At 41.8% G+C, this 26,748-nt stretch overlaps 1 protein-coding gene across 3 annotated transcripts in view; it reads right to left on the bottom strand.

Annotated features, from left to right (window-relative positions):
- Positions 1–6,243: 6,243 nt before the first annotated feature.
- Positions 6,244–26,748, bottom strand: part of MPPED2 (metallophosphoesterase domain containing 2) — a 185,445-nt gene continuing 164,940 nt past the window's right edge. For all 3 annotated transcript variants that reach the window (XM_017852786.1, XM_017852796.1, XM_017852789.1), the window contains exons 5-7: positions 13,567–13,682; positions 10,262–10,375; positions 6,244–7,614 (exon numbers count right to left, since the gene is read on the bottom strand). In XM_017852786.1, the coding sequence (XP_017708275.1) occupies positions 7,496–7,614; positions 10,262–10,375; positions 13,567–13,682 (349 nt within the window). In that variant the 3' untranslated portion in view covers positions 6,244–7,495. The remainder of the gene's footprint in view (positions 7,615–10,261; positions 10,376–13,566; positions 13,683–26,748) is intronic.

Here is a 26,748-nt window from a genome sequence, read left to right as displayed (position 1 = left end):
CCTTTCTCTTCCTGTTATGAGTTCCAGAGAGCTCATGAGGGAATCTCATTGCTTGTTCAAATGCCCACTCATAGCCAAAGGCCAAAGCCCTGGTTTTCATTTCCTATCATCCAACCCTAGTAGCCATACCCAGAAGTATACAAGGTCTTGCATCCAGGATTTATATACCACCATGGAGACCTGGCCTAGCTTCCCAGGAAACATTGGTCAGGAAGATACCATTGTAGCCCAGACCAAAGTCACACTTCAATACAAGTTGAGAGATGTACAAAGAAATAAGTGCTCAGGGCAGTATTTCTCCAGAGAGCTATTTTGGATTCCACATAAGAGTAACTGGTGGCCTTGGATAAATCATTCCTCTCATTTATGTGCTGAATGGGAGAAAACAAGTCAACAACTGATGCATGCAAAAGCATTTGGAGGTGATGGATAGAGACATTATGGTGCATTTCGTCAATGGCATGCCATTAGAGAAAACCATTTCATAGAGTAAATTAAAAAACAAATCAGCTACGTGACACACTTGGAATTGCCACTGACCATGCTGGTTTTTCTCCTTCAAGAATGAAGCTACATGGGACTGACACTGACATTAGCGTGCAGACACCCTTTCCTAGGCTGTCTGTGCTTGTCTGAGTTTTATGCCCCACCTCGCACGTCCCCATACCTATGGCCACTCATGTAACTGGAGAAACCTGTGTATTCCAGACCTCAACTTTTTTTTATTGTTGTCTTAACTATTATTTATATTTTTCATTACCATTTACCTTCATGTGTCAATATCTTGTTTTCTTCACCTAGTTATAAAGACTCTTTCATAGTAAGTACTGGGTCTTACAAATGAAACTTACCAGCACAGCATCTGGCTTATGTGTTCAGTAAATATTTGTTGATTTCATCTGTGATTGATTTTGCCTATCTTTCTCACATACCCGGCTGTTATTTGCCAAATAGTGATTAATTCATTAAGAAGGTGTTTCTCTGGACCTAGATGCTGGGAATGTGGATAGAAGGCATGGTCTCTGACCTTGGGGTCTCTATGCAGACAAGCAACAATCAGAACGTGGCACAGCTGGATGTATGTGTGGGAGGTTATGGCAGCACCAAAGGGGGGTGTTCTGGGTCAAGGTAGGTTGGGGGATCCAGAAAAGGCTTCCAGAAAATAGGAGTCTCTTTCAGGATTATGTAGTTGCTACCTAAACATGATAGTCCATTTGTGCAAAGGCATTTTGGTGAGCCCATGCAAACAGGGAGCATTTGGGTTCCAAGTCATTTGTGATTTTAGGATCTCCAACTGAAAAGCTCAACCTATTCCTCCCAAAGTCATCAACTAAGGTCAGGACAGAAATGGGCTATGAAACCACAAGCCCCTTTCCCTGTGGCAAGCAGGCTCCGAGAGTGTTCAGATGTACCTCATGGTAACTGTGGCTTCATAAAAATCTAAGCTGATTGATGGGAGGAGGCTCTCTGTGTTCATGTGTTTAGTCTATCCGTGCTTTTAGTTCCACTGTGGCTGTGCTTCCTAATGGAAATGCATTTCTTTCTCTCACCATTACCCAGATATAGATGCTGTCAGATATGAAAGAGCCTTTTACCTCAAGATTTTGTCTTGTAAGGCGTCCTTAATTCAGGAAGGAAATGAGGAGGAGTTGACAAAACCCACCACAAATATTTTGTCTGATAGTTCAGAGAGAGAGAAAGTTAAAGAACTCATTTTCTGTATAGTTTCTTACACAGCCCAGTTCAGGCATTAGCTTTCTCTCATGAAAGGCTGTGGTCATCAGAAAATAATATAAACTTTTGTTTTTGCCCTCTGCCCCTGCCTTTTTTTCTTTCTTTCTTTCTTTAGGAAATTACAATTGACAGAATAAAAATCCTCCACCCAGGGTCCTGTCGATATTACCATATCAATTCTGACAAATCCACTGCAAAATGGGAATGACTCCTTTTCTACAAGTGTGGAATCTGAGGCTGAGAGAAATAAAAGAGCATATCCAAGGCTACCCAGCATGTCTGCTTCCAAAGTTGGGGGCTCTTACCAACACCCAACAGCTTCCAGACCTGACATACATACGTATGTCAAAACGTATGTCAAAGAGCCATCATGTTCTGAGGTAGAAAAGGTAGAAATTGAGCACCCATCTCTCTTGTAGAAGGAGGAATTGGAAGCCTATCGGAATTGTTGCAGGTGGATGGGTTGAAGAAAAGGAAAATGAATCTTCATGGGAACATTAATGGGAAACCTCAGATTCTGAAGTTTCTTTCAAATAATCTTGTTTTCTCTTCATAGATTGGCAGCTTGTCCTGTGCTACAAAATCACACTGTCAGGCCAAAACTGATCTCTCCATATTTGATTATTTCTGAATGTCAAGCTGAAAAATCAGTTCGTGCTCAAAATGGGACGTCCAAATGCCAAAGTGGAGCATTATCTTTGAATTGCTCTGTGACCATGGTGATGCCACTGACCCTCTCTGAAGCTCTCCTATCTCCAGAGGCTGACTTCATAGGGGCACCAGCGAAGACTGGAGCTTCTCAGGGAGTTTTCTGAATCAGTGTTTTTCTCTCCCATGGAAGAGCAAAGTAGGAGGAGGAAGGTAGAGGGGACACTTAGAAAAGGAAGAGAAAAGTAGCTCTAAACTTCTGAAGAGCGATGCTAGAAGGCCTGCTATTTAATACAAGATAGGAGAAAACAAAACAAACAAACACACAAAGTTTTGTGCTAAGAATCTGACATTCAGAAGTGCTCCTGGAGCCTTCCGTGAAACAACACATTAAGACTATCCCATCCTAGAACCTTCCCCACAAGCAGCTGTTCCTACCCTATACCTAACCAGTGTTTCCAAATGCTCCGCTCATGGCCAAATCCTCAAAACAAAGGAGATCTTAATTCACTTTTGTTTAATAATTACACAAAAAGCATCTTAAAACTTTCAGGGAAGTGGGAATAGGGTATGAAAAGACACTAGGAAGCAAAATAGTATCTGGATGTTGACTCTGCCAAAGCTGCACATCCTTGCTGGATGAGTGTGGGGAATGGGACATTATTCTGAGACACAGCAAGTGTTTTATCCGCAATTGACAAATCCCAAATCCTCCCAGCTTCCGTTTCTCCCTACTTAAGACCTAGGTCACAGTATTTACTTACTTAAATGATGGAGATGAAGGCAGGCTTAAGGCTGGCCACCTGTCAGAATAACAGTGACCTGTTTCTAAAGGGATTTCAGCAACCTCCCAACGTAAGACAAAAGGGGATTGTGTGAAAAACAGATAGAAAATAATTCACTAATTGCACTAAAAGGGGATGCTGAGGTGGCATGGAAAGATTGCAAGGGCAGAGAGATGCTGTGAGAAATAAGCAGATCTGTGGGTGCCCTTCCAAGAAACTTGAAAGAGGAGAAACCCCCTCCTCTTGGGAGATTAGAGGTGATTTTGCAAAGAACGATAGACAAACTGGGAAGTCAGGCTCCCTCATCTGTCTCTCACTAATGTCCTTGGGCTTCTTCCTATCCTTATGAAGACAGGCTTGTTACAGTTCCTAAGCAATGCAAACAAACTTTCTCAGAAGCAATACCACCGCTGCTTTCTAGGTTGGAGAGTCAACAGACAGAACCCTACCTGGAGGCCAGGAACGGTGGTTCAAGCCAGTAATCCCAGAAATTTGGGAGGCCGAGGCAGGCGGGTCACCAGAGCTCGGGAGCTGGAGACTGGCCTGGGCAACATGGGGAAACCCTGACTCTACAAAAAATACAAAATTAGCTGGGCGCGGTGGCACGGGCCTGTAGTCCCAGCTACTCAGGAGGCTGAGGCAGGAGAATTGCTTGAGCCCGGGAGGCGGAGGTTGCAGTGAGCTGGGATTGCACCACTGCACTCCAGACTGGGCGACAGAGTGAGACTCTGTCAAAAAAAAAAAAAAAAACAAAAAACAGTACAGAATCCTGCCTGAGGAATCTAAAGACAAAGCATGGGTGACCTTATTTAACAAACACATGTGCAACACTTACTAGATGTCAGACAGTCATCTCCAACCATGAATTCATATGGCAGTTGGAACAACTTCCTCCTCCTCATCATCCCCATTTTACAGAGAAAGTGAATACCCAGGCAAAGAAATAAGCACTAGTCCGAGGTGAGGACAGTATGTGGGCAGGCATGCTGTCCCAAGGGTCTGTGCTCTTATCCACTGTGCTGTGCTGGGCCTCGGCGGAGAGGATGTGGTGCCATTGCGGTTGTCATAGAGCCACATTGCAGGGTGTTTCAGGGAGCTGCTACTTGAGGGATAGGATATATCCCCAGGCTTGTACCAGTCTCTCTCTCTCTCTTTTTTCTTTTTTTTTTTTAGACAGAATTTTGCTCGTCGTCCAGGCTGGAGTGCAATGGCACTCTCTCGGTGCTCACTGCAACCTCCGCCTCCCGGGTTCAAGTGATTCTCCTAACTCAGCCTCATGAGTAGATGGGATGACAGGCACGTGCCACCACACCCAGCTAATTTTTGTATTTTTAGTAGAGTCGGGGTTTCACCATGTTGGCCAGGATGGTCTCAATCTCTTGGCCTTGTGATCCACCCACCTCGGCTTCCCAAGTGCTGGGATTACAGGTGTGAGCCACCGTGCCTGGCCACCAGTCTTATATCAGCTCTCAGAGGGCATCAACTTATCCAGTCCAGACACAGAATGATTAAAAGGGCATGGGCTATGTACAGATCTGCTTTTGAACCTTCCATTTTTCCTAGGCAAAGTTATTTAATTTTGGTACATCTTACTTTCCTATCTGTAAAGTGGGGCTTCTTCTTCTTCTGTGACCTTACCCAGGATTCTGTGAAGATTAGAAACAAAATACACAACCTGTTCAACAGAGTGCCTGGTGATGGAAGGATAGGAAGTGCCCAATTTGTAAGAGTGGTTTTGAATATTTCCTTGTTGTAAGGCCCAGTGTAGAAACCTCTGGGCATCTGGACAGTGATTACGTATGCTTCGGAGGCAGTTTGTACATATGAAATGGTGGACTGGCTGAAGAAAGCTTTATCCACAAACGAGTCTGCCTTCTAGATTTAGTACACTGGGTAGCTTCCTGCCTCCACAAAATGGAAAGCAATTTTAGTAAGTGCTTAGCTCAATTAGTTTGTCTCCAGACGAACTCTCAAGGGCTGTGCATACATACTTGTCATCATGATAACCCACCTATGTCTGGGAGGCTTGTTTTTCCAGAAGCCAGAGGCCTGAGTCTCTGGCTTCTGGTACACTAATCAGATGAAAATGCCATTCAGTAGCTTACCTCTCACTCCAACCCCCTAGGATGTGGCTTGAAGTGAACACCCTCTTCTACTGATGTAGAAGGTCAAGGAAGGGTGGTCCATTTGTCATAGTATCTCTTTTGGTCCATGTTAGCTGCGACGGTCATGAGCGCCCTCTGGGAAGCCCATGGGAAGCTCAAGCATCTGCTCTGCAAGCTTGACCCAAATGTCCACCACAGCCTATGGTGACATCCAAGATACTTAATAACTATTAACAACTACAACAGACCAAGATGGTTACATGTGAATCTGAGCGTGAATTCTGGCCTAGAACATTCTCTCAAATTCTGCTGGTACTGAAATCAAGAATTCCTTTCAGAAATCGCACCAAAGGATCCACAATGGGTAGAAAGGAAGAAACATATATCCAGAAGACAATCCAATGAGCCCTGACACATAAGACTTTGGGGATGCATTGCAGATCCAAGATGACGCTGTTTTGCCTCAGTGGTTCTTCCGTGTGATGTTTTTTATTTTATCTGTTTTTCGCCACCCTTCTGCCTATCCCCTCTTGGTTGCCACAGCATTTTGTGGGTGGGCATCACTAAACAACCAGTGAGGAGGAGATGGTGGCTGCTCTTGGGGAAGATGAGAATGTGTAGTGATTACTGTGTGATAGACTGTTTCCCCAAACTCACTATCACAAACTTGCCCAAAATACATCCACAGCCTTAACTGCAGTCTCTCTGTTCCTGTAGAAATTACAACGGCCGCAGATGAAATCTAAGGCAAGAGGGATGACAGCATGATGGAAGGAAAGGGCACACTGAGTGCCTTATTGATCTATCTGCCAGCCTGTGAATGGTGGGTAATACAAATGTATTGAAAATTAGGGGAAAAAATCACTTACTCTAATTCTTCTGAAAGGCATTACTGATGCTACATATGAATAAATCCCTCCTTCCTCAGGACGAAACTACCATCCTCCACCAGCCAACCCTCCAAACAGCACGAATTTAAAAATCTTGCAATTTTATTTGCATATAAAGGCCGCTAGATATAGAATATCACAATAAATTTAAAGAAACAACTGCTTTCCTAAATTTCATTAACAAGGTAACGTAAAATAGAATAAAGCTCAACGGCATTTACAATGGGAAAACAGAAATGACTATTAGCGACAATATTTTGTGCTAGCGAAGATTGCATCGACACACAGTGCAAAATGGGAGAGGGGAGAGGAAGTAAGAAGACAATTCGGGGTATTTAAATAGAAAGGACAACTAAGCCTTATTTTAGTTAGCTTCCATTGCATCCATTTAAGTCTATACACGCCTGTAACTGTACCTAGATTTAACTCAAGCTCTTTAAGACCTTGAGTTCTGAGAAAATATGTCAGTTCCTTCCGACTTCTGATGTGCTGCTATACAGCATCCCTTTGCAGTTGTACTGTCCTTGGCAATATTAAACTCCTAACGTAGTCATAATACACAAAAAATACTTATATATATAAACCCATATTGAAAAGGAGTCTGCATGTTCATTTTTTTAACCGTATGAGATACCTGCTCTTGACAGATTCCATTTCTGTATTTTTAAAGCTAAAATAATTTAAAAGAAACAAACAAACAAGAGACCTTGTATAACCACAATAGGAATCTCACTAGCTAAACCATCCTTTAAATGACAGCCATTTTCTTCTCAACGCAGCTTTCTTCATAGTGAGAGTGTGAAAAGACGTCTTTTCCATGCCTGCTTCTGTTGAGAAGATTGCTATAAAACGGGACCATATCTGCAAAAAAGAAGCATTACCAAGAAAACAACAACAACAAAACATCGAAAACTAAAATATTTCAAACAATACTCTTAAACAGTTGTGCAAATCTCTGTTGGTTTTTAAAACACTGCCTACCTGTTTCTTATTTTTTTCTTTCAGCTTAAAGCATATTAAAATAAGACTTTTATCACTTTTTAAAAGAAAGCTTGGCTGTCCTTTGGCGAACACTAACAATTTACAATGGCATGGCCTTTGAGAAAACAGAAGTCAATTTACAAATTCACAATGTTCCTCTGATTTCAAATGGATGCCCCATTTAAAATAAAATAAAATAAAGAAGAAGCACAACTTCTAGCATCATTTGTGTTCCAACAATTTACAAAAAGAACTCACAGGGTTTGGAAATAAGTAAGAGAATGTAAGTTTATAATTAGAAAAATGGCAGTTTGTAGACCTTCCCTCACATTCCAATAGGGCATTTAGAGCTTCAGGAACCCTGTGGGTTTGGAAGGTCAAATATAATTGGAGGGTTGGTCGGTTGAAAGCTGACTGTACACGTCGAGGCATTGATGTACGTTGTGTAACCGTCGGTCATGATGCCATAACCTGTGGGAAGAGAGTGTCACATTTACTGTAATATATACAAATGAGAGTGACGGAATGTAGGGCTGTCAGGCAAGGAAAACAAAAAAATTTTGTCAGTGGGCAGTGAGATGAAATTCAGTTGAGCCTCCTCAGATATAATGACTTTCAGAAGCTACTGCCCAATTTTACTCTATTTTCTTTAAACGGCAGAATCCTCTTCAACTAAGAGCGATTATTTTTTTCTTTATTTCCATGCTAAACTTGTTGAAGAAGGGCTGTGATTTCTTTACTAGGGAGAATAAAGGAAAACTTTTTTTCTTCCTTTTAAAATAGGATTTTCATTTCAAAGCCTTGTGTTAACTGTTGAGTTCTAGGGAATAAAATGAGTGATAGAAGGATTACTCCTTAGGGGCAAACACAACCAAATTCCAAGTGCGATATGGGGTAGGTGAGGGGGGAAGGATACTGCATTGAGAGTTAAGAAATGTAGACACTTAATCTACTTATTTATGAAATAATCTCTTAACTGCCTTTACAAAAGTTAACCATACATGATTTTTGAATTGTGTGGCTTTAATACAATTCCATTTCATTCAAAAGTGTCAACTAATCGCATGCCCAAGTGATGTGTAGAAACATCACCCTAGGTCACTGTTTCCTAAGCCTACCTAGATACTAGATCAAGCAAAAACACTTCCCATGTGCAATATAAACCTTTTGTGATTTATTGGGAGAAAGCTGTTTCCCTAGGTGTTTGGTATATATGTTCCCTTGATAATTTTTAAATATGTTAAAATGTTTAGCATGTTCGCAAGTTTGCACATTTCCCTTAATACCTTATATTTGCCTTATAGCCTCTTCAACTAAGATTGTAATTCTATGTGGGTATCAGGCTCTTATGGTGTATAAAAATATAGCTGTGAAAAAAATAAAATTACCAAGATACACAGAAGTAACTGAAAAGGCTTTTTTCCACATTTGCTAAAATTTCTCCGAGTAAGCCTGTGGAGAACTTAATGAGGGTCAATGGAAAAATCTCTTAAGAAAAGAAAAGAGGCATTTAAAATCTGTGCTGTTCAGTTCTGGGGTCATAAAGTCTTGTTATCTCTCTCCATCAAGAGGTTGGTATTTGCCCTCTTCCTGCCCTCTTCAGCTGTCTTAAGTGAATAAAAGTGAGACAAGTTTATATGAATATGATCTCCTCCCTTTTAGGCAAGTTTATTATTTTGGGGCTTCGGTGGAATTCCCCAATTGTCTGGCTAGTTTAAAGGTAATTAATGATTTTTTTTAAAGATAAAATGCAAACTCAGAGGCATGCTGCAGGAATGCAGACTTGTTTTCAGAATAACAGTCCCCCAGAAATGCTGCTTAGTTTACATATAAGGCCCCACCTCCCTACTCTCCCCTTCAGGCACTCCCCCATCACTGGTGTTCCCTCCATCATACCTTAGGGCAGTATCCTCCTTTACAGGAAGCACAGCTCAAAGCCAGGGCAGGCTGACATCCACTCTCTGGGAGCTGCACCCTGCTTTCCACCCACTCAGCTGGTACCTGCACTTGGAGCAAGCTGAATTTTCTCTGGCCTCAGTAGGATGATTTTCAATATGCTCTTTATTACCCGCCTAACCAGGAAGCCACTGGATTTGTGGGCTTTGAAAAAGCCAACTTTGCTTTTTGCTTCCTCAGGCACACAGCCTTAAACACCTCAACTTGACTGCAGATTCATAAATAACTCCAGAGAGCTGCCATAAGCAGGAGCTGGAGAGAATATAGTGGCTGCCCACGTAAACACGGCCATTGCACACAAGCGTGTGTAACTGGGAAAGTCAGCTAGGGACAGAAACCCTTAGGCTTGCTGAAAGAAGGCTTTGTGTGTCTGTCCCAAAGCCCAGTTACCCATGATTTGAAAAAGGCAGGTTGGAGAAAACCCAGATCCCTTGAAGGTTCCTGTGAGGCTTTTGGTTCTGTGAACCTGACTCAGCTTACCTTGAAAGGCAGAAAAACAGCAACTGGACCAGTTCCCATTTAAGAGAGATTTAATTATTCTGCTTAACCTCAGCCTGAGCTAATAGCTCTGTTGACTTCTGAGAAGTCTGAAATAGTTTTCTGAGGTTAGTAAGGAAAAGTCTACCTGCAAATGTGCAGGTTCCCGCCACTTCTGTTACATACCTTTCACTGCATGTCCCAAGCTATTTTTCAGAGAATGCCTTGTCTTCCTGGGTCTTTTGTGTTAATTCCGTATGAAACACAATATTTACAGGTAGGAGGGGACTATACAGGCTTAAAATATCTTCTAATATCCAGACCTTTTCTTCTAACTCTCTTAAGGAGAAAATGACTCCTTTTGTACATCGGAGTTGCTCTAAAGCAGTGGTTATCAAACATTCCTCGTTAAAGCCCTGAGATTCCAGAAGCTGCCGGGGGGAATGCTGGGTTTGCAATAAAGTAGACCAGACGTGCTTCCTACTTTCCACTCTGCTTACAAGAGAGAAGGTCCATATAAAATATTTATCAGTTTTATATGCAGATATTTCTCATAAGACTTCATCTTATAAAAGGGTCCCGCTGCTAAAAAGTTTGAAAACAACTACTCCAGTTATTCCTAGTTGTAGACTGAGATCATGGATAGAGATATAACATATTTTGAATTCTTTTCCGCTGTTCTTACCTTCATGGATTCCACCAAACACATGGAGCTTGGGCCGGACTCGCCTCTGAACCGTGTTTAACAGCTCCACACAGCCCACTCTTTGAAGCTCCTTTGGAACCCAGTCTCGAAAACCTAAGGGCAAAATGCAATCAATACACTTAATTTTCTTTCTTCAGGTAAGGTTTCATTTAGACTTTCAGGAAGCCATAACTCACAGAGGGTTTATTACATTATCTGTAATCCTAGCCTTTCCATTAAAGCTCACAATGGCTTTTAAGAAACTTTTCACTCGTCACTTTGTCTTCTTTAGGTTCTTGAAATTTTTTTTTTGGTTTCCTTTTTTTTTTTCTTCCTGTTAATTAACATTTTTTTTTTTTCTGTAAGAGATTTGATTTATTCAGCCACGGGTTTCAAATCTTCTTCATGAGCTCAATGACATTTATTCCCGGCAGTCCCATAATATCTCTTTCTCCATCAATTCAGTTACTTTCTCTTTTTTATTATATCTTTCTTATAGCAGTTTACTTCTAAGATGATTCAAAGAAGAAGGACTGGGAGGGGCTGCCTGTAAACTGGTCACAAGATACCCAGCTCTCTTTAGATACACTAAGTCTTACCTCTTGTGGTTCCCGATGACCAAAGCTTTGGAAAGCCAGGTTGTTGCTGTGGTCCTGTCCTCTCCAGCGACAGGCAAAAATGTGACCTCACAGTGGCATCCAGCAAGCTGGGGCTAATTGACTACTTTTAAAGTAAAAGCCACTTAGTTCTACACTTAATGCAGAAAATCCATAAAAACTGACATCAATTATAGCAAAAGTCAGCTATCTGGATGATTATGGCCTGGAATGGAATCCATACGCCTCAGCAGGATAGGGCATAAAGAAGGCAGGTAGGATGAAAGGCTAAATTGTAATCTCTGGAAATCCATTCCACAGCACCATTAGGTTATTTCTATTATTTAGAAATAACTGGGCGGTAAGGAACAGCTTTCTGCTTTGTCGGGCCAAACTGCACACGTGAACGTTTAGCGTCTCTGTAAAGACACATTTGCAGGGGTTTAAGGAGTGACCAGGGAGTCTGAGAATAGATGGAAGTGAGGTCGCTAGCAAAAATCTATTCAGCATTTTCAAAAGTGTTTAAATGGTGGGGCAGAATCCTTAAGCTACATTGACTGGCATATTACTTCATGCATGTGTTTTCCTGACGGGGAATATATTCTATTTCATATACAAACATCTGAGAAAGCATCTTACTCATACCGTAATAGTGAAGTCCCACAGCAGTGTGGTGCCCCTCACCAGTAGGAAGAAATTCAAAGCCAATCTTTCCACTCCCCTCTCTGATGTCACGTTTTCACAAGAATCCCGATAGCTGTATTAACTAAGATTCAATAATACCTTATGAAAACTTTGCCTGACCTTTTATTTGGGAACTCCTTGATGTAGCTGTCACTATTCTCTACTCACAGCCACTCTCTCATTTACTCCACCTTTACCATAAAGAGAGGGATGCTAGCTTCCCTATTAAGAGTTCCTGGGATGTCTAAAACCCTTGGAGTCTACAGTTCAGAGTTACTCTTATTGCCATTTGCTTTTATACCAAAATCAATGACTTGGTAAGTTTGTTCTGTTCAAAGTTATATTTCAAATAATACCCCAGTCATGTAAATGTTTCTCTGCTGAAGATGTCCAAGTCCCTTGAAATAAACAACCAAAGGGAAATCATGCCTGCACTCAATTAGGCTGCTCAGACAAAAGGCTGAAGGTAGCTGAAAAGATAACTCTGTAGGGTGCTCTCACTGGGTAACTCATGCTCATCAGAATATTTACCTAGCAATTTAATGATGTAGCTACTCTAACGGTTGTAAAATAGGGAACTTAATTAATTATGACTTGATAAAGGTTGTTGACAAGTGTAATATTTTAAAACATGGGTTGGGGTGGTCTGGGGATGATGAAAAAGCATGGGAATGGTGATTCTGAAGTGTTAAAAAAGTGAGGAACTGCTGATCCTGTGCAAATCTGTACAATTCCCATGTCTGCAAGAGAGCTGGCTCTTCTTCTCTTACTTCCCCCATTACTAAAATGTGCCACTATGGCCTCCGCTGTGGTGCTCACTTCCACTGTTTCTTTGTGAAACATGGGCCACTTCCCTTGCAAGAGAAGGAGAGAAGCACCAAGTGCCTTGGAGGAGAAAATATCTACAAAGGTTAAACCTGCATTAGGAAATGAAGGTTAGCTTTTCTTTTCTTTTAGGGATGACAGAGGAGGGGAGTAACATGGATAAAACCCCAAACCACAGGAAAATTTGTGGAAATTATTTATATTTGTATAAAGTGTTTTCCCCCCTCTCCAAACCAACATGATTAAGAAACTCTTTAAGCACTGTACACTGAAAAATATGTTAAAAGGGTAGATTTCATGTGATATGTGTGTATGTGTGTGTGTTTAGCCCCAATTTTAAAAAGAAAGAAAAAATCGAACACTCTTCTATTAAAAGTGGAACATCTGAATTTCTTGAGCACACCTTAGTTGTTTAGAAAGGGTGCTGGCATAATGAGTACTGAGTAGATGTGGAATCAGGGTGGTAGTCCTTGTTGAAGAATGTTCTGTAGCTAAACCAACAGATAACAAGTTCGTGAAAAATTAGAAGATAGTAAGTCAAATGATCATTCTCTGACCCGTCATGTGGCTCACTAGTGGGTAGGCTTTGAAGCACACAGACAATGTAAATCTGGATGCCGGCTCCATGTGCCTGTAGGATAAGTATCCGTAAGTCACTTTCAGCGTAAGTGCTTACTGGAATACCTCAGCTTAAAAAAAAGGATTCTTTTCTAAAATTATCAGCTCAAATGTTAAACTTTAAAGGTCTCCCAGGTTCCAGCATTACATGGAAAAGGAAAATGAGCTCCTTTGAACAAAAATTTCCATCATTTCATTGCCATTCAAAAGCCCTGTGATTGGGAGGTCTGTATCTTCCTTCCTTTCTCTACCCCACCCCCTTACTCCAAAGTGAATACAGTTCTTAAAATAAATTATCAAGCTCAAAAGACTGTGGTGCACCATACTCATTTGATTTTTCCCTGACTTGACTAAATCAAAAAATTTAATTTCAAGAACACCTGTAAGCCCAGCAGAACTGCTGAGTTTAATTATCATACTGAGTTTCTTTAAAGACATTGACTTTTCTTTTCGTATTCACTTTTTTTTTTTTTTTTTTTTTTTTTTTTTTGGAGGAAAATGATTATGTCCCTGAAACATTATTCATTATGCCTGGAAAAAAAAGGCATCTGGATGACAAAGGACAACCTTTGCTTCACTTACCTAGAGGAGGTCCATGTGTCATGAGTATGTCAATGCCCTCAGGGATGAGGTTCCACTTGTCCAGCAGAGACTGACCTCTGGGTAGGTTAAAGCCCCATCCATTAAACCACGGGGTCCTTTGGGGGAGATAATGCACATGGTATCAGGCCAGCAGAGCCACGGCTCCGCTCTGCAATATTTCTCTCTCGCACATTCCCCCACGGTTTGCATTGCTCTCTTTTCTCTTTTTGATGGTTGGCCCTGGCAGCAGGATGCTTTTTTGTTGACTGCTTCAAAACCAATCCATTTGAAAGCAAGCGTGGAGCCTACGAATTGTTCCACTAGAAAGGGGCACAGGAGCCTTTACAGTGGAGACTTTCCCAGCAGGCCTCTATCAAAATCTTGACAATGCTTTGTCTTCCCCCAAATCTCAGTGCTTCCTAAGATACCCAGCCCTGATCCAAAGCATTTCCACCCTTCCTGTAGTGCCTCACAGCTAAGAAATTCTGCAGTACTCCTTCTCCCTCGCAATCACTGTGGAACTACTTCTTCAGAAAGATTCTCACTAAGTCCTTGGAGAAAATGATGAGGGCTCTGATACAGACACCTCTGTCCATTAAGATGGTTTGTATACCCTGGAGTGAGATTTCCAAAAAAATATGGGGGCTCTGAAAAGTGAGAAGGAACATAGTAAACAGAAAGTAAATGTAGAACTTTTCTCCTGCCACCAAAAGGAAGATTTGGGGACATCTCTGGTCACTCTGGAATCTACTCTCCTGACAACGAACGTGAGCTTTTTCCAATCCCAGGAACTTCTGCTCCAGGAATGAGTTTTTGAGATTGATGTTCCATGTAGAAAGGAATGAGTCTTTGTCCATCCACTGAGCATTTCTGATTGGTGCTGAAAATGTCTCTACCATTGTAATAGGAGACTGATCAATTTCTCTCTGCAAATACTATAGGCTAAATCACATTAGAACTAAGTAGTTCCCAGTGTCATCCTATTCCAAAACGTCTAGATCTTATCAGTATTCTTTAAAACTGTTCTATTTTGTTCTGTGGGTAAATTCTAATTTGCTAAGACATACATGTAACAAACAAGTTGGTCAATTTTCTGGCCAAGCCCAACTTAACCCTTTCAGCTTAACCCGCCCCTTCCATGCCAAATGAAAGAGGTAAACCTGTGTATAAGGTGACCCTAACCTTGTCAGTCACAGCTAATCAAATGGAGTGCACCCTTATTTAAAGCCAGTCACTGGCCAGACTAATCAGATTCTTTCAAGAATTTGAACTTAGAAACACTGACACAGCATTCATTTGGTGGTGGACACATATAGTCAAGACCAGAGGGAGAAGAATGGTCATCGAAAGCCATACAAAAATCTGTGGTACACGTGCAAACTTCAGTTCATGCTGATATGGTGGAGAAAGTTCCAGAGAGGAGACTGTGTAGCCCTAGCCAGAAAAGGAGAAACCAGGAAAGTATCAGACTTGCTTCCTAACCACTTTCCAAATCCTTAAGACATGCCCAGGGTGCTTGCTCATAACAGAAATAAGAATATGAGAAGAAGAAGAATTATTATAGCTATTGTTTTATTTAATGCTTTTTCTGTGTCAAGGTACCATTCTAAGCACTTTATTTGTATTAACTCATTTAAGCCTTGCAGCAAACTCACGAGGTGGGCACTATTATCATCTCTACTTTACAATGAGGAAACTGAGGCACAGAGAGGTTAGGTAAACACAATTAACAACTTGGATATAAACCCAGGCGGTCTGGTTCCAAAACCAATGTTTACCACCATGCAATTCCTCTTCTTATATACTATCTGAATTAATTTACTCCTTGCTCTGGGTGAGACTCTTCTGTACTCTTTCAAGTTTGGGTATCTTGTTGCTTGAAGCCTAATGAGCTCTGAACTGGAATAATATATCAATTTCATGGTTCTGAAATCCAGTAATAACATGGTGGAGTGGACACCTATTGTTTTTGCCTGTTCAGATCTTGCCTCCATCTTTTGGTGACAACATCTGAGTTCGTTTGGAGAACCACCCTTTCCCACTCAGTACATGTGCTTCTGGTAAAACTGATTCCAGCGCTGCTCTAGACTGGGTCTCAGGGATGTACATATGACCCAAGTTGTGTCAACGAGGGTCACCATCAGGCTTTGGTTGGTGCTATCTAAGAAGAGGTCATGGTTTTTCTCTCTGGGATCCTGAGTCTTAAGACTTATATGAGCCTGGAATTGCCAGGGAGCTATTTTATCTGTCCTATAGATAGCCCTTGCTTGAGAAACTACCACAAGAAACCCCAGACAAAAAAAGAGAGGGCTCTAATGATGTTGTTGAACGCGTGGATCCAGCTTTACCCGAAGCCAACTGAACTTTTCCTTCTACGAGCCAATAAAATCTTGTTCTTTTTATTAACTTTAGTTAGATCCTGTTTCTTGAAACTTAAGAAGTCCCAATATATACAATTATTGTATGCACTTGGGATAAGCAATAATGTCTCCTCCACTCCAAGATGTCCACATCCTAATACCCGGAACCTGTGAATGTTACTGTACATGGCAAAGGGAAATTAAGGTCACTGATGGAATTCAGCTGACCTGAAGATACTAAGATTATCCTGGATTATCTAGGCCAGCCCAACGTAACCCCAAGGGTCCCTAAAAGTGGAAAAGGGAGGTGGAAAAGAAGATCAGAGTGATGCAATGTGAGAAGGACTCAACCTGCTATTGATGGCTTTGAACACAGAAGGAGACTAGGAGACAAGGAATGTGGGCAACTTGTAGAAGCTGGAGAAGTTAAGAAAAACTCAGATCTTCCTATAGACCCTCCAAAAAAATACAGCCCTGCTGACACCTGGATTTTAGTTCAGTGAGACCCATGTCAGACTTCTGACCAATGTATTTGTAAGATAAATACGTGCTGTTAGAAGCCACTGAAGTTGCTGTGACTTGATAGAGCAGAAATAGAAAATTGATACAGTACCTACAACATCTGAGCTGGCTATAAAATGCAGGCACTGGGAGTGGCCCTGGGTCTCAGCTGACATATGGCACATGGTCAGTCAACACAGCCCCGCCCCAGCCGCACTGCCTTGCTCAGTTAGATGCAGTGCTTTTAGAGAGGAGAAGGTAGTGCTCTCTTTCCTACCTCAATTTGCTTGGGAGGCATCTGGCATTGGAAGCCTGGGGATAATGCCAGGTAGACCCTATTAGAGTTCAACGAATTGGTCTTTCTCTCTTGTCCTTTAAGATTCTTCACCTTCAGGTTCTTAAACATTTTTATTAGAGTCTAAAATAGAGCTTTTCTCATTCGGGATGCCCATCCTTCCCCTTCATTTTACAGTAACCCTCTTCTAAGGTTTGTCTTAAAAGTAAAAACAAAACAAAAAGGCAACTTCAAAACCCAATGAAAACTCAGTGAACATTTTGGACAAAGAGAGGCAGAGAAAAACAAGCAAAAGCATCTGTTTTGCTAGATTTTGAAAACAAGTTTCTGGGCCTATGGTTCTCATCTGGACATCTGATAAAGAAGGGTTTTAACAAGTCTCAAACACACTCAGGTAGTTGGTACAACGAGGGGATCTGATCTTGCTGTCAGCGAGGACAGTCAACCTTTGATCCCACGGGACACCCAGGGGCTTCCAGAGGCAAAGGAACAGGGCTTAAATTTTTCAGTCTTTCCGGTTTTCCCTTGCAGAGTTTTCTCTTAAAACTCCAAAGCCATATGCCCCCAGGAAATCCTCAGTTTTATAAGTGCTCTGTAAAAGATAAGACAAACCTATGGCCTATATTTATAGAGACCCCAAATTTCATTTGGTTAATGTTAAACTGTGACAAAATCCAGAAGTTTCCAAGTTAAGGGTGAACTTTAACAATGTCTGTCTTTTATTTCAACTCAGATCCTTATGTGTGAGAAGAAGAACAGTTCTATTCCAGGAAAAAGAAAAAAAAAAACATTTATCACGGCCTTCATGTGCTTTTACATAGAGCTTTTACGTAAGTTATTGGATTTAGTTCTTCACGGCAATTTTTAAGGTAGGTATTATCAACTCTATTTTTAGTTAAAACTTGAACATCAGGGATATCAAGTAACTTGTCCATGTTCCCAGGACCAGTAAGTAGTAGAGCCAAGATCTGAACCTGGATCTGCTGGCTCCAAAGCTTGGGTTCTTCCATTGCACAATGCTGACCAAAACCTACTAGCCAAATTTCAGTTTTTGCTCTCACATAGGTAAAGTAAAAATAAGGCTGTTACATACAGTATCTTAGTCTGTGTACTGTACAACTCCAAGAGGTGCCATGGAATTGTGCAACTGTGGTGGCCTTTGGTAAAACATAGTATGCTATGGCTGTTCTGGGGGCTTTCCAGTCCTCTAAATCCTCTAGGTAAGGTGTTTCCATAAGACAGTGGCAGGCAGTGGGAAAACCAGCCCACTGATGGATTCCAGAATTATCTCAGCGTAGCATAACAAATGGGGCATACAGAAGTAGGGAGATGTGTGTGCTAATTTTCATGCTATTAATTCACTGGTTCACCTGAAACTTAGGTTAGCAAAAGCTCCTCACTGGTTCAGTTTCCTCACCTGAGAAATGAATGAGTGAATAGACTCAATTACTGGATTTCAAGATTGCTTTTAGGTTGTAGAAATCTTATGCAGAAATACAATGCACAAAGCAGGCAAATGCAAAGGTGGGGACTGGGAAGAAGAAACTTGGAGCCTGCTCACTCACTCAGCTCCCTCCTCCTTTCCAACCTCCACCTCTGAGCACAGCTGGCCAAACCTGCCACTTGATGATCTTTCCACAATCTAAAAATCCTGATATTTTATAGTTCTGTGCAGATTATCCGTGTTCTGAGTAATTGCAGTGAATTGCTCTCAGTGAATTACCTAAACTGCTTGTGAGGGACCAAGTCTAGTGTGACAGAAATATCTATACAGAGCAGAACACTGAATGTGTCAGTGCCAATGAATAATGCTTTATCCAGTTGAGTTTCAACCTGAAACATGAAACCCCAGCAGTGAGCCCATCAGGGGTTCACTGGAAAATACGTGCACAGCCAACCTCCAGAGCCCCACAATGGATTTTGTTGTGTAGCAATAGGGGGCGAGGGGGGGAAGGAGGAGGGGGGAATCCAAGGGAACAATGTCTATTGCTTCAGCCAAAGGACTTAATAATTAGCTGTGACTAACAGATACCACATGGGAACCAACTTGTAAGAAAATGTCCCACAAAGCACCCTATTGCCAGTGGGCCAGTTTGAGCCTGCAACCTCTTCCCTTCTAGGGAGAGACTCGAAAACTAGAAGGAAGGGGAGCAACTCCATCTGCCTGAAGCCACTGGACCAAAGACTCAGATGGATGGAAGCTGGGTATGCTTTCAAGGCACCCTCCCCCTTGCTCTTGAAATTGCAAGCACTTGGCCTCCCTGGGCTGAAATTCCAGGGGCAGGGGCTAAGGGAGTTAACATAGGCAGAACTTACTCCAAACAATGTCAATACAAAACAGGTTTTCTTTAAGGAAGCAAGTTGGGACGAAATCGCTGCAAAGGTCATCTGTGTTTGCAGTACACAGTACGGTGGTGCAGGCAGAAGGGAGCTGCCAAGCCATAAATCCAGGGAGGCTTGGACAGGTGAATAGCTATTTACTCCCCCACAAACTTCAGTGGGGGCTGGGTGCGTCCTAGGAAAGCAGGATTTGGAAACAGGACATTGGTGCCTCTTATCCTCAGGTGGGCTAGTCAGCGTCACAGCCCTGGTGTTACAAATCAACATCCACAAATTTTCAATGCACAGACAGGTCCTGAGCTGGCTGCATCACAAAGACTTGGGTTCTTATTATTATGGTCTCCTGGGCACCTTCTGCAGGAATTACAGCTTGGAAGCCTTGGGGCAGCTCTGCTTGGATTTGGCACAGAAGCTGTGAAGGGGAAAGTGCAAAGATCACATAGCACCCAGACTTTAGGAGCTGGCAGGCTGGCTGTGCCACTTAGCGTAACGAGGACCTGCAGGCTCTTAAAAAGTTAGCCATTCTTATTCTGATGGCAGTGGTTAAGAGCATGGATTATGGAGTCAAACAGACCCACGTTCAAGTTCCAGACTGGCCAATTATTGGCTTCTCTGGACTTCAGTTTTACAAATAAAAACAGAATGTTTGCCTATGTGGATAAAGTGAGTGAACTTTTGTAAAATTTTTGGCACAGAGGGTTAATGTACCGCCTTTAATTTACATATGATATATATTAACATATGTACGTGTGTGTACATACATACAGACACACACAAAATTGCTCACATTATTTTTTTCTTCCTAGAATTTCCCAAGCAATGGCTCATCAAATCATAGACCCTCCTGCTCCAGACTTTTGAAAAGTCCCCAATGAATAGGCAAGCACTACTGGATGGCTAGACAAAGCCTGATTTCCTCTGGCTGATTACTTATTAAAAGGCACTTTCTCAGTTCACTTTTGAGTGGAAGTTTCTCAGAAAGCCATTCGCTCACTCGCTCATTTGCTCCTTCCCTCACTGGCTCAGTCTTGCATAGACAATCCTGTGGAATGCAAGAGCACAGGGCAAAACGGTTAGTCAAGGCTGCTTAGCCAGCTAGTACAGGTGGTTAGATTTTGACAAGATCTTAAATTGGGGAAGTTCAGACAAGGGGTTACTTTGGGTCCTTGGAATATTTATAACAGGGGATGCAGAGAGGTTCACCGAAGGAATTGACAAGCTACTAATTAATGCCATCACTGCTGCCTGGCACCTCTATTAAGCAAAAGTCAGAAACGGAGAGCCAATTTTCACATACACTTTCTTTTCTAAATGGTAGTAGCCCTTCTGAACTGCAACCTTCTTCACGCCTGGCACTCCTAGCCACCATCGGCCCCTCTCCGACTGCACATCACACCAGGTCCAAGAGAAGCTAATTTAACCACCGCTGGTTAAAATCATACTGCACTTCACAGCGCCTTTCACATGCCATGAAGCTGTCATGATAATTCCTGATCTCTAGCTCACCTGACAGCTCAGCCCTCCCTTGACTGTGAAGCTTCCCCGTCAGTTAGAAATAGCAGTTTCCCTGGCACCACATGTGTCATCCTGAATATCCAGATGAAAGGCAGACACCTGGCCCCTGCTCCCTCCCCTCCCTGCCTCATTTTCCCTTCTTAGCTCTGGATTTTGTTTGGGAAGGCAAGCACCATCCCACCCCCAACTCCCAAGTCCCTCCTCTGGGCAGCCTGGAAGTTCCTCTTCTGCACAATGCAAAAGATGTCTTGCATTAGCCCACAGAGCAACTTCACACCTTGTGCAGCAAAGAGACACACACACACCAATTGACATCGCTAGGAGAGGGAAGGAAAACTTAACATCAGGGCAAGATTTCCACCCTGTGCAGCTGCTTGGGAAGCCTGGCTAGCCCAAACCACCGGCCCAGCTGCCTCCAAAGGGCAGTGCTGGCTTCTCTTTCACCAGCTGTCTGGTCCCATCTCTTCACTACGACTTTGTAGCTTGGTCTTTCGTTATGAGGTCCTTGGGATGAAAAGAGATATTGTTTTGATAAAAGGCAGGCCTGAGTGAATAATGTGGTCTGTGTGTCATGGACAGGAAAGGAACAAATTGTGCCTGAGGTAGTCACCTGAGCCCCATGAGCTACTCATGGGGGCTTCTTAAACCCAGGCAGCACACGCGGACATCTTTACAAACACACCCGCTGTGTCCCTTTTTTGTAACTAATAAAGAACAAGTGTCAGAATTAAGCCTCTGTTAACGATTTTCCTTTCCCCTGCTGGAAAGGAGGTAGTGTAAGCAGAGTTTGCTTTAGAAACCAAGAAACAAAAGACATCATGACCAGTTTTTGAACTTGGTGTGCTCTGAATTATTAAAAATAATCCTACAGTGTCTGCCCAGCCCTCTCAAGCATACCTGCCTTTAATCTTGTAAACAAGTTCATAGCAGGAAGGGGAATATTTTCAATCTGTTTCCTTCTACGCGGCTGTAAGAAACGTGACACCCATCTATCATGCAAAGAGAGCCTGACAGGGCAGAAGAAAGATCATGGCAGGACTTCTGTCTTGGTGGACAGGTGAGGCAGATTTTGGACATGACTTGGTGCTTACATAAGTGGCTCTTTGTTTTGCTGCTGCAGAAATCAAAGGACAGCGTACCAGGGTGCCCTCAGTTAAAACAAGGGCAGGTCCTGTTCAGCCCTGGGACCCTGACAAGAGGAAAGGCTGTGAACTTAGCAGCCCCCAGTGGGACCTCCACTGATGTCCAATCCTTGGCAGGGAGAATTCCTCAAAGAGGAATCTCACAGCTCCCATTATCCAGGTTTGAAAGAAAAAGGGAGGCTTAACAGATGGAGAGAAGTAGACGTAAAGAAAAGGGATATTTGTCTTCTCTTTTCCTTTTTTCGTGGCAGTCTTTTTATTGTGGTAAAATATACATAACACGAAAGTTACCATTTTAACCACTTTTAAGCATATAATTCAGTAGCAGTAAGTATTTGGTTGGTGCAAAAGAAAGTGCTGTTTTTGCCATTACTTTTGATTACTTTCACCACCACTATCCATCTCCAAATTCTTTTCATCATCCTAAATAGAAGGTCTGTACCCATTTAACATTAACTCCTCCATTCCTTCTCCCCCAGCCCCTAGTAACCACTATTATACTTTGTCTCTATGAATTTAATGATTCTAGGTACTTCATGTAAGTGGAATCAGACAGTACTAGTCTGGCTTATTTCACCTTGCATAATGTTGTCAAGGTTCTTCCATATTGTAGCATGTGTTAGAAATCCATTCCTTTTTATGGCTGACTGATATGCCATTGTATGGGTATGCAGAATTCATTTTTTTATCTAAGAAGGTTTCTGAATGCCCAGTATGTGCCAGGCACTAAGCTTAACCAAAGAGAGACCTGGATAAGAAGTCCTAGTCCCTTTCTTTGTGAAGTGCACAGTTACTGGATTGTAAGCCCAGTGGGGATTGGCTCAGTAAGGTGCCTCCCAGGGTATACACTCCTTCAACAGACATCACCTGGATGCCTATAATGAGCCAGGTTCTGGCATGGTAGGTGCTGAGAAAATGAAATTGAATACAGTTTGCAGAACAAATCCACAGCCAGCCAGTTCATAGGTAGCACTGCCCTAGACAGGAGTCTTTAAACTTTGGCCTTCTTTTTTAAACAACCTAATTTCAGAGGAGCTTGGGGAACATCAGAATGATGTGAAAATTAATCCAGCAGTTCTAAATGCAGACAGGCCCTGAGGCCAGGAGGTGACCTGGGGCATCTGTGACAGGACTGGTGTGAGCGGGAGGCAGGTCCTTCCATTTCCTCCTATACATTCCCTAATAAGGCTCTGCAGCTGCAACTAGGACTACAACACACAAAATCCCACATCCTACTAGAGACTGAGCCTGCAAGGGTGGCGTGTCACATGCCTGGTTGGCTCCAGAGCACAGGATGAACAGGACAGGGGAGGAGGTGGGAAGACCGCCAAGTACTCAGGAAATTCACAGATAATACCTGTGCCTCCCCTGCCCCATCCCACCCTTTAGGCATGTCAAGGCAACCAGGCAGGTAGATTGTTTTTCTAACTTAGGTTCCCCAACAAAATAAGAAAAAGAGGAAAGGTAGGTTCAGGAGTAGCTGAATTTTGTCTTGTTACGTAGTGAACTCTCAAGAATTGATGTTAATAAACAAGTAGGAACTGATGAAATCTCTGCCCACCAATACAGGAGAATTCACAATTTTATTATGTTTGGTTTCATTTAGAATGTGTTTATGTGTGTGTTGTTACACATTTATGTTGCTCATACTGGTTTCTTTTGTATGCTATTTAATATTCTAGGGTATCATCAAGGGGATACAACTGGGGAGCATTTTCCTGGTAAGAAAGCCTGCTACCTGAAAAATAGACCCAAAGGGGACACTGATAAGTGGACAATAAAATACCATACAGCCATTAAACGTAAGGTCGATTGGAAACTCAATGAGTCTGGCTCACTACTGTGTCCCCATCACCTGGCACAGAGAAGATGCGTATTTGTCAGCTGAATTGACTTAGGAATGAATGTTCATGAAGAGTTTGTAAGTTCATGAGAAAATGTGTATTCCCTGACGGTCAGTGGAAAAGTAAAGTATTACCTTTCATGTATCACTATGAATTCAAGCATGTAAAATTGCTTTGAAGAAAAGAAACAGATGGACATGCCTAATGGTTAGGTTATCTCTGGAGGTGAAGGAAGAGGGGAAGGATTATGGGTGATGTGAATTTTTTTCCCTTTCTGTTTTTTTTTTTTTTTTTTAATTTTCTATAATGACTATATATCATTTGGGGAAAAGAATTTATTCAGTGTAAAACTCTCCAGATGACTAAATGCAAGTGCAGCATGGATGGAAGAATTTGGAGAATTCAACATCTACTTCGACTCTACTTTTTCTAAGGTGGTTTCTTCCCTAGCTACATCCCTTTAATGCCCTGGGTTTAATTAGTGGGTTTGGGGACTTTTGCTCAGGAAGCTGACATACAGCCTGCCTTCTTTCTCTCTACCGCCCGTTTGCATATGTGGCAATAAAAAAGCATCTTCAGCAACGGAAGTCTTAAATTCATCCATGGAATGAATATAAGCCACATTATTGAGCACCTGCTTAGTGCCAGACATCACTCTGTTGCTGGTATATATCTCTCATCTGATTGAGAAATTTCAGTTTAAATGTACACATTATATATCTGTATGCCACTTTGCTACTTACAAATAATTCTCACATTTATCAGTTCACCAAGAGGTGAGCAAAGTATTAATTTTGGGAAAAACAGTCTACATAAATAGGATTTTGGGGGCCGGGCATGGGGGCTCATGACTGTAGTCCCAGCTACTTGAGAGGCTGAGGAGGGAGGATCCCTTGAGACCGGGAGTTTGAAGATGCAGTGAGCTCTGATCACACCACTGTACTCCAGCCTTGGCTGTCTCTAAAAGTAAAAGATAAATAGAAGTTAGAGTGACTTGTCTAAGGTCATCCAAGCTAGGCTGGCATGAACCAGAACTTTGTAGTGCAATGATTAAGTTAAGAGGGTTAGAAGTTAGGTCTGGATTCAAATTCCAACTGCTTTCTACTTAGCAACATGACCCTGGATAAGCTCATCTGTCTGATCTCAGTTTTCCCATCTATAAAATGGACATAAGAATAACAACCATACATGTGTGTTGTGCAGATTAAATGTGATAATATAGGTAATACATTTAGCAGACAGCCTGCCTATATAGATTAAGAATTAAATGGTGACTCTTATAATCATCATTATGAATGTTAATATCATTATAGATATTAATATCACCAACCCTTTGTTTTTTATTCCCTAACTTATCTTCTTCACACTTCGTATCACCTCCAAGTTTACCTTTTCTCTACTTTTCAGTTGTAGGATCTACACCAAAGAATTGAGTAGATCTGTCACAAAGCAATGGAAGATGGTATTTGATACGGGTGGACCAACTGCGAATAAAAAGAAGACGCTGACTTGGGAGATAGAAAAGAGAAGTTCTAGTGATGACTTTTCTAATTTACTTGCTATGTAACCTTGAAGAGGTACCCTTCTCTGAATTCCTATCTCCTTACCTGTGGAATGAAGACAAAAATTCCTAAGGCTCTAGCAAGACTGTCAAACAAAGGCCTGTATGTGTGAGTTGCAAACAAAAATAGAGCACCTTCTGATAAGTGTCTTCTAATTCCCATGTCATTTCTTGTCCCTGTGGCCTGTTTGTGCCGTTTGAAAGCTCGGGGGAATTGGAATAAGTGACAAGGAGGTCAGATGTAAGTTAAAGTGTTAGCCCCCATTTATCTACCATTTTGGCTCTAAACGACTAGTTTCAGTCCAGACCGATTTAGTAAAGTGAGAAAACTGTGACTGCAAACTGGCAGTACACACAATCAGAGGAATGAGTAAAAAGCTTAGGCTGCCCTTCAATTCAGAGGTTAAAGCAAGCACACAGACCCGGTGTCTCCCTCACTGTGTGCCAGCCAACCATATATTATTAATTGGGCTCAACAAACATTATTGAGCACCTTCTACTGCAAAACTCTGGCAGGGCACTCTGGGGAGATCTAAATGCAATGCGAGGCAATGCCCCACTCTTCACCAACCTGCCATCTGGTTGGGATAACAAGATCGTCACAGGCAAAACTGTTCTCCCCTATCTCGGCCCATTAACATTTCACTGAGCCCTCAAGGCTCAACTCATCATTAGATTTTCCCCAAGAAGCTTTCCCCAATCCCCTCAGCCCTTTGTTTAATCCTCATTTCTGGAATTTGTCATGCTCTGCATTATTACTTGCTTGTGTGTGTCTTTTTTTCAAAATTATTTCCCACCTCATTCCAACAAGCATTTGAATCCACGTCGTGTTATGGGTATGTCTATATTCTCCCAAAGGGTTGCAAACCAAGTCCTATTTATCTTGGTGTCCCCCAAGATCTAGCACAGTGCCTGACACAAAATAGAGGTCAAGAAAATATTCGTAACAATGAAAAAGTCAAGATAGCTTAGAGTAAGTGCCCAAGGGAATGAGCCAGATAATATGTGTGACTGGAGGAGGTTAGGAAAGGGCAAGGCAGATTAAGGTTCAGCTTTTAAAAAGCAAACGTCATTTAAAAATACTGGATTAGACATATCACAGGCCTGTGCTGCCCAATATGACAGCCGTATTATGTGGCTACTGAGCACCTGAGATGTAGCTAGTCTGAATGGAGATGTGCTGTGAGTGTGAAACACACATCATATTTTGGATGCTTCATAAAAAAAGTGAAAATACTTTAATAGTTTTTATACTGAATACATGTTTAAATGATTGATTTATGATAATTGCGTTAAATAAAATATATCATTAAACCAAATTTCATTTTATGTTTTTACTTTTTAATGTGGCTACCAGAAAATGTAAAATTACATATGTAGTTCACATTATATTCATATCGGAAAATGCTGTCACAGGCCATATATAATGCTTATACTATGATTCAGTAATCCCTGTCTAGAAATTACATCCTAATGAAATAATCCAAAATTAAGGAAAAACACCATGCACAGAGTTGTTCACCACAGTGTAATTTATAACAACAAAACACTGGGAACAATTCTTTCTAAATTCTGCAGAAAAGAGAATGGTTAAAAAAATTGCCATGATTGGAATATCCAGTAA

This window comes from Rhinopithecus bieti, unplaced genomic scaffold, assembly GCF_001698545.2.
Source record: "Rhinopithecus bieti isolate Rb0 unplaced genomic scaffold, ASM169854v2 scaffold_1624, whole genome shotgun sequence".
In the NCBI taxonomy this organism is placed as follows: domain Eukaryota; kingdom Metazoa; phylum Chordata; class Mammalia; order Primates; family Cercopithecidae; genus Rhinopithecus; species Rhinopithecus bieti.
This window is presented reverse-complemented; position numbering and strand designations above follow the sequence as displayed.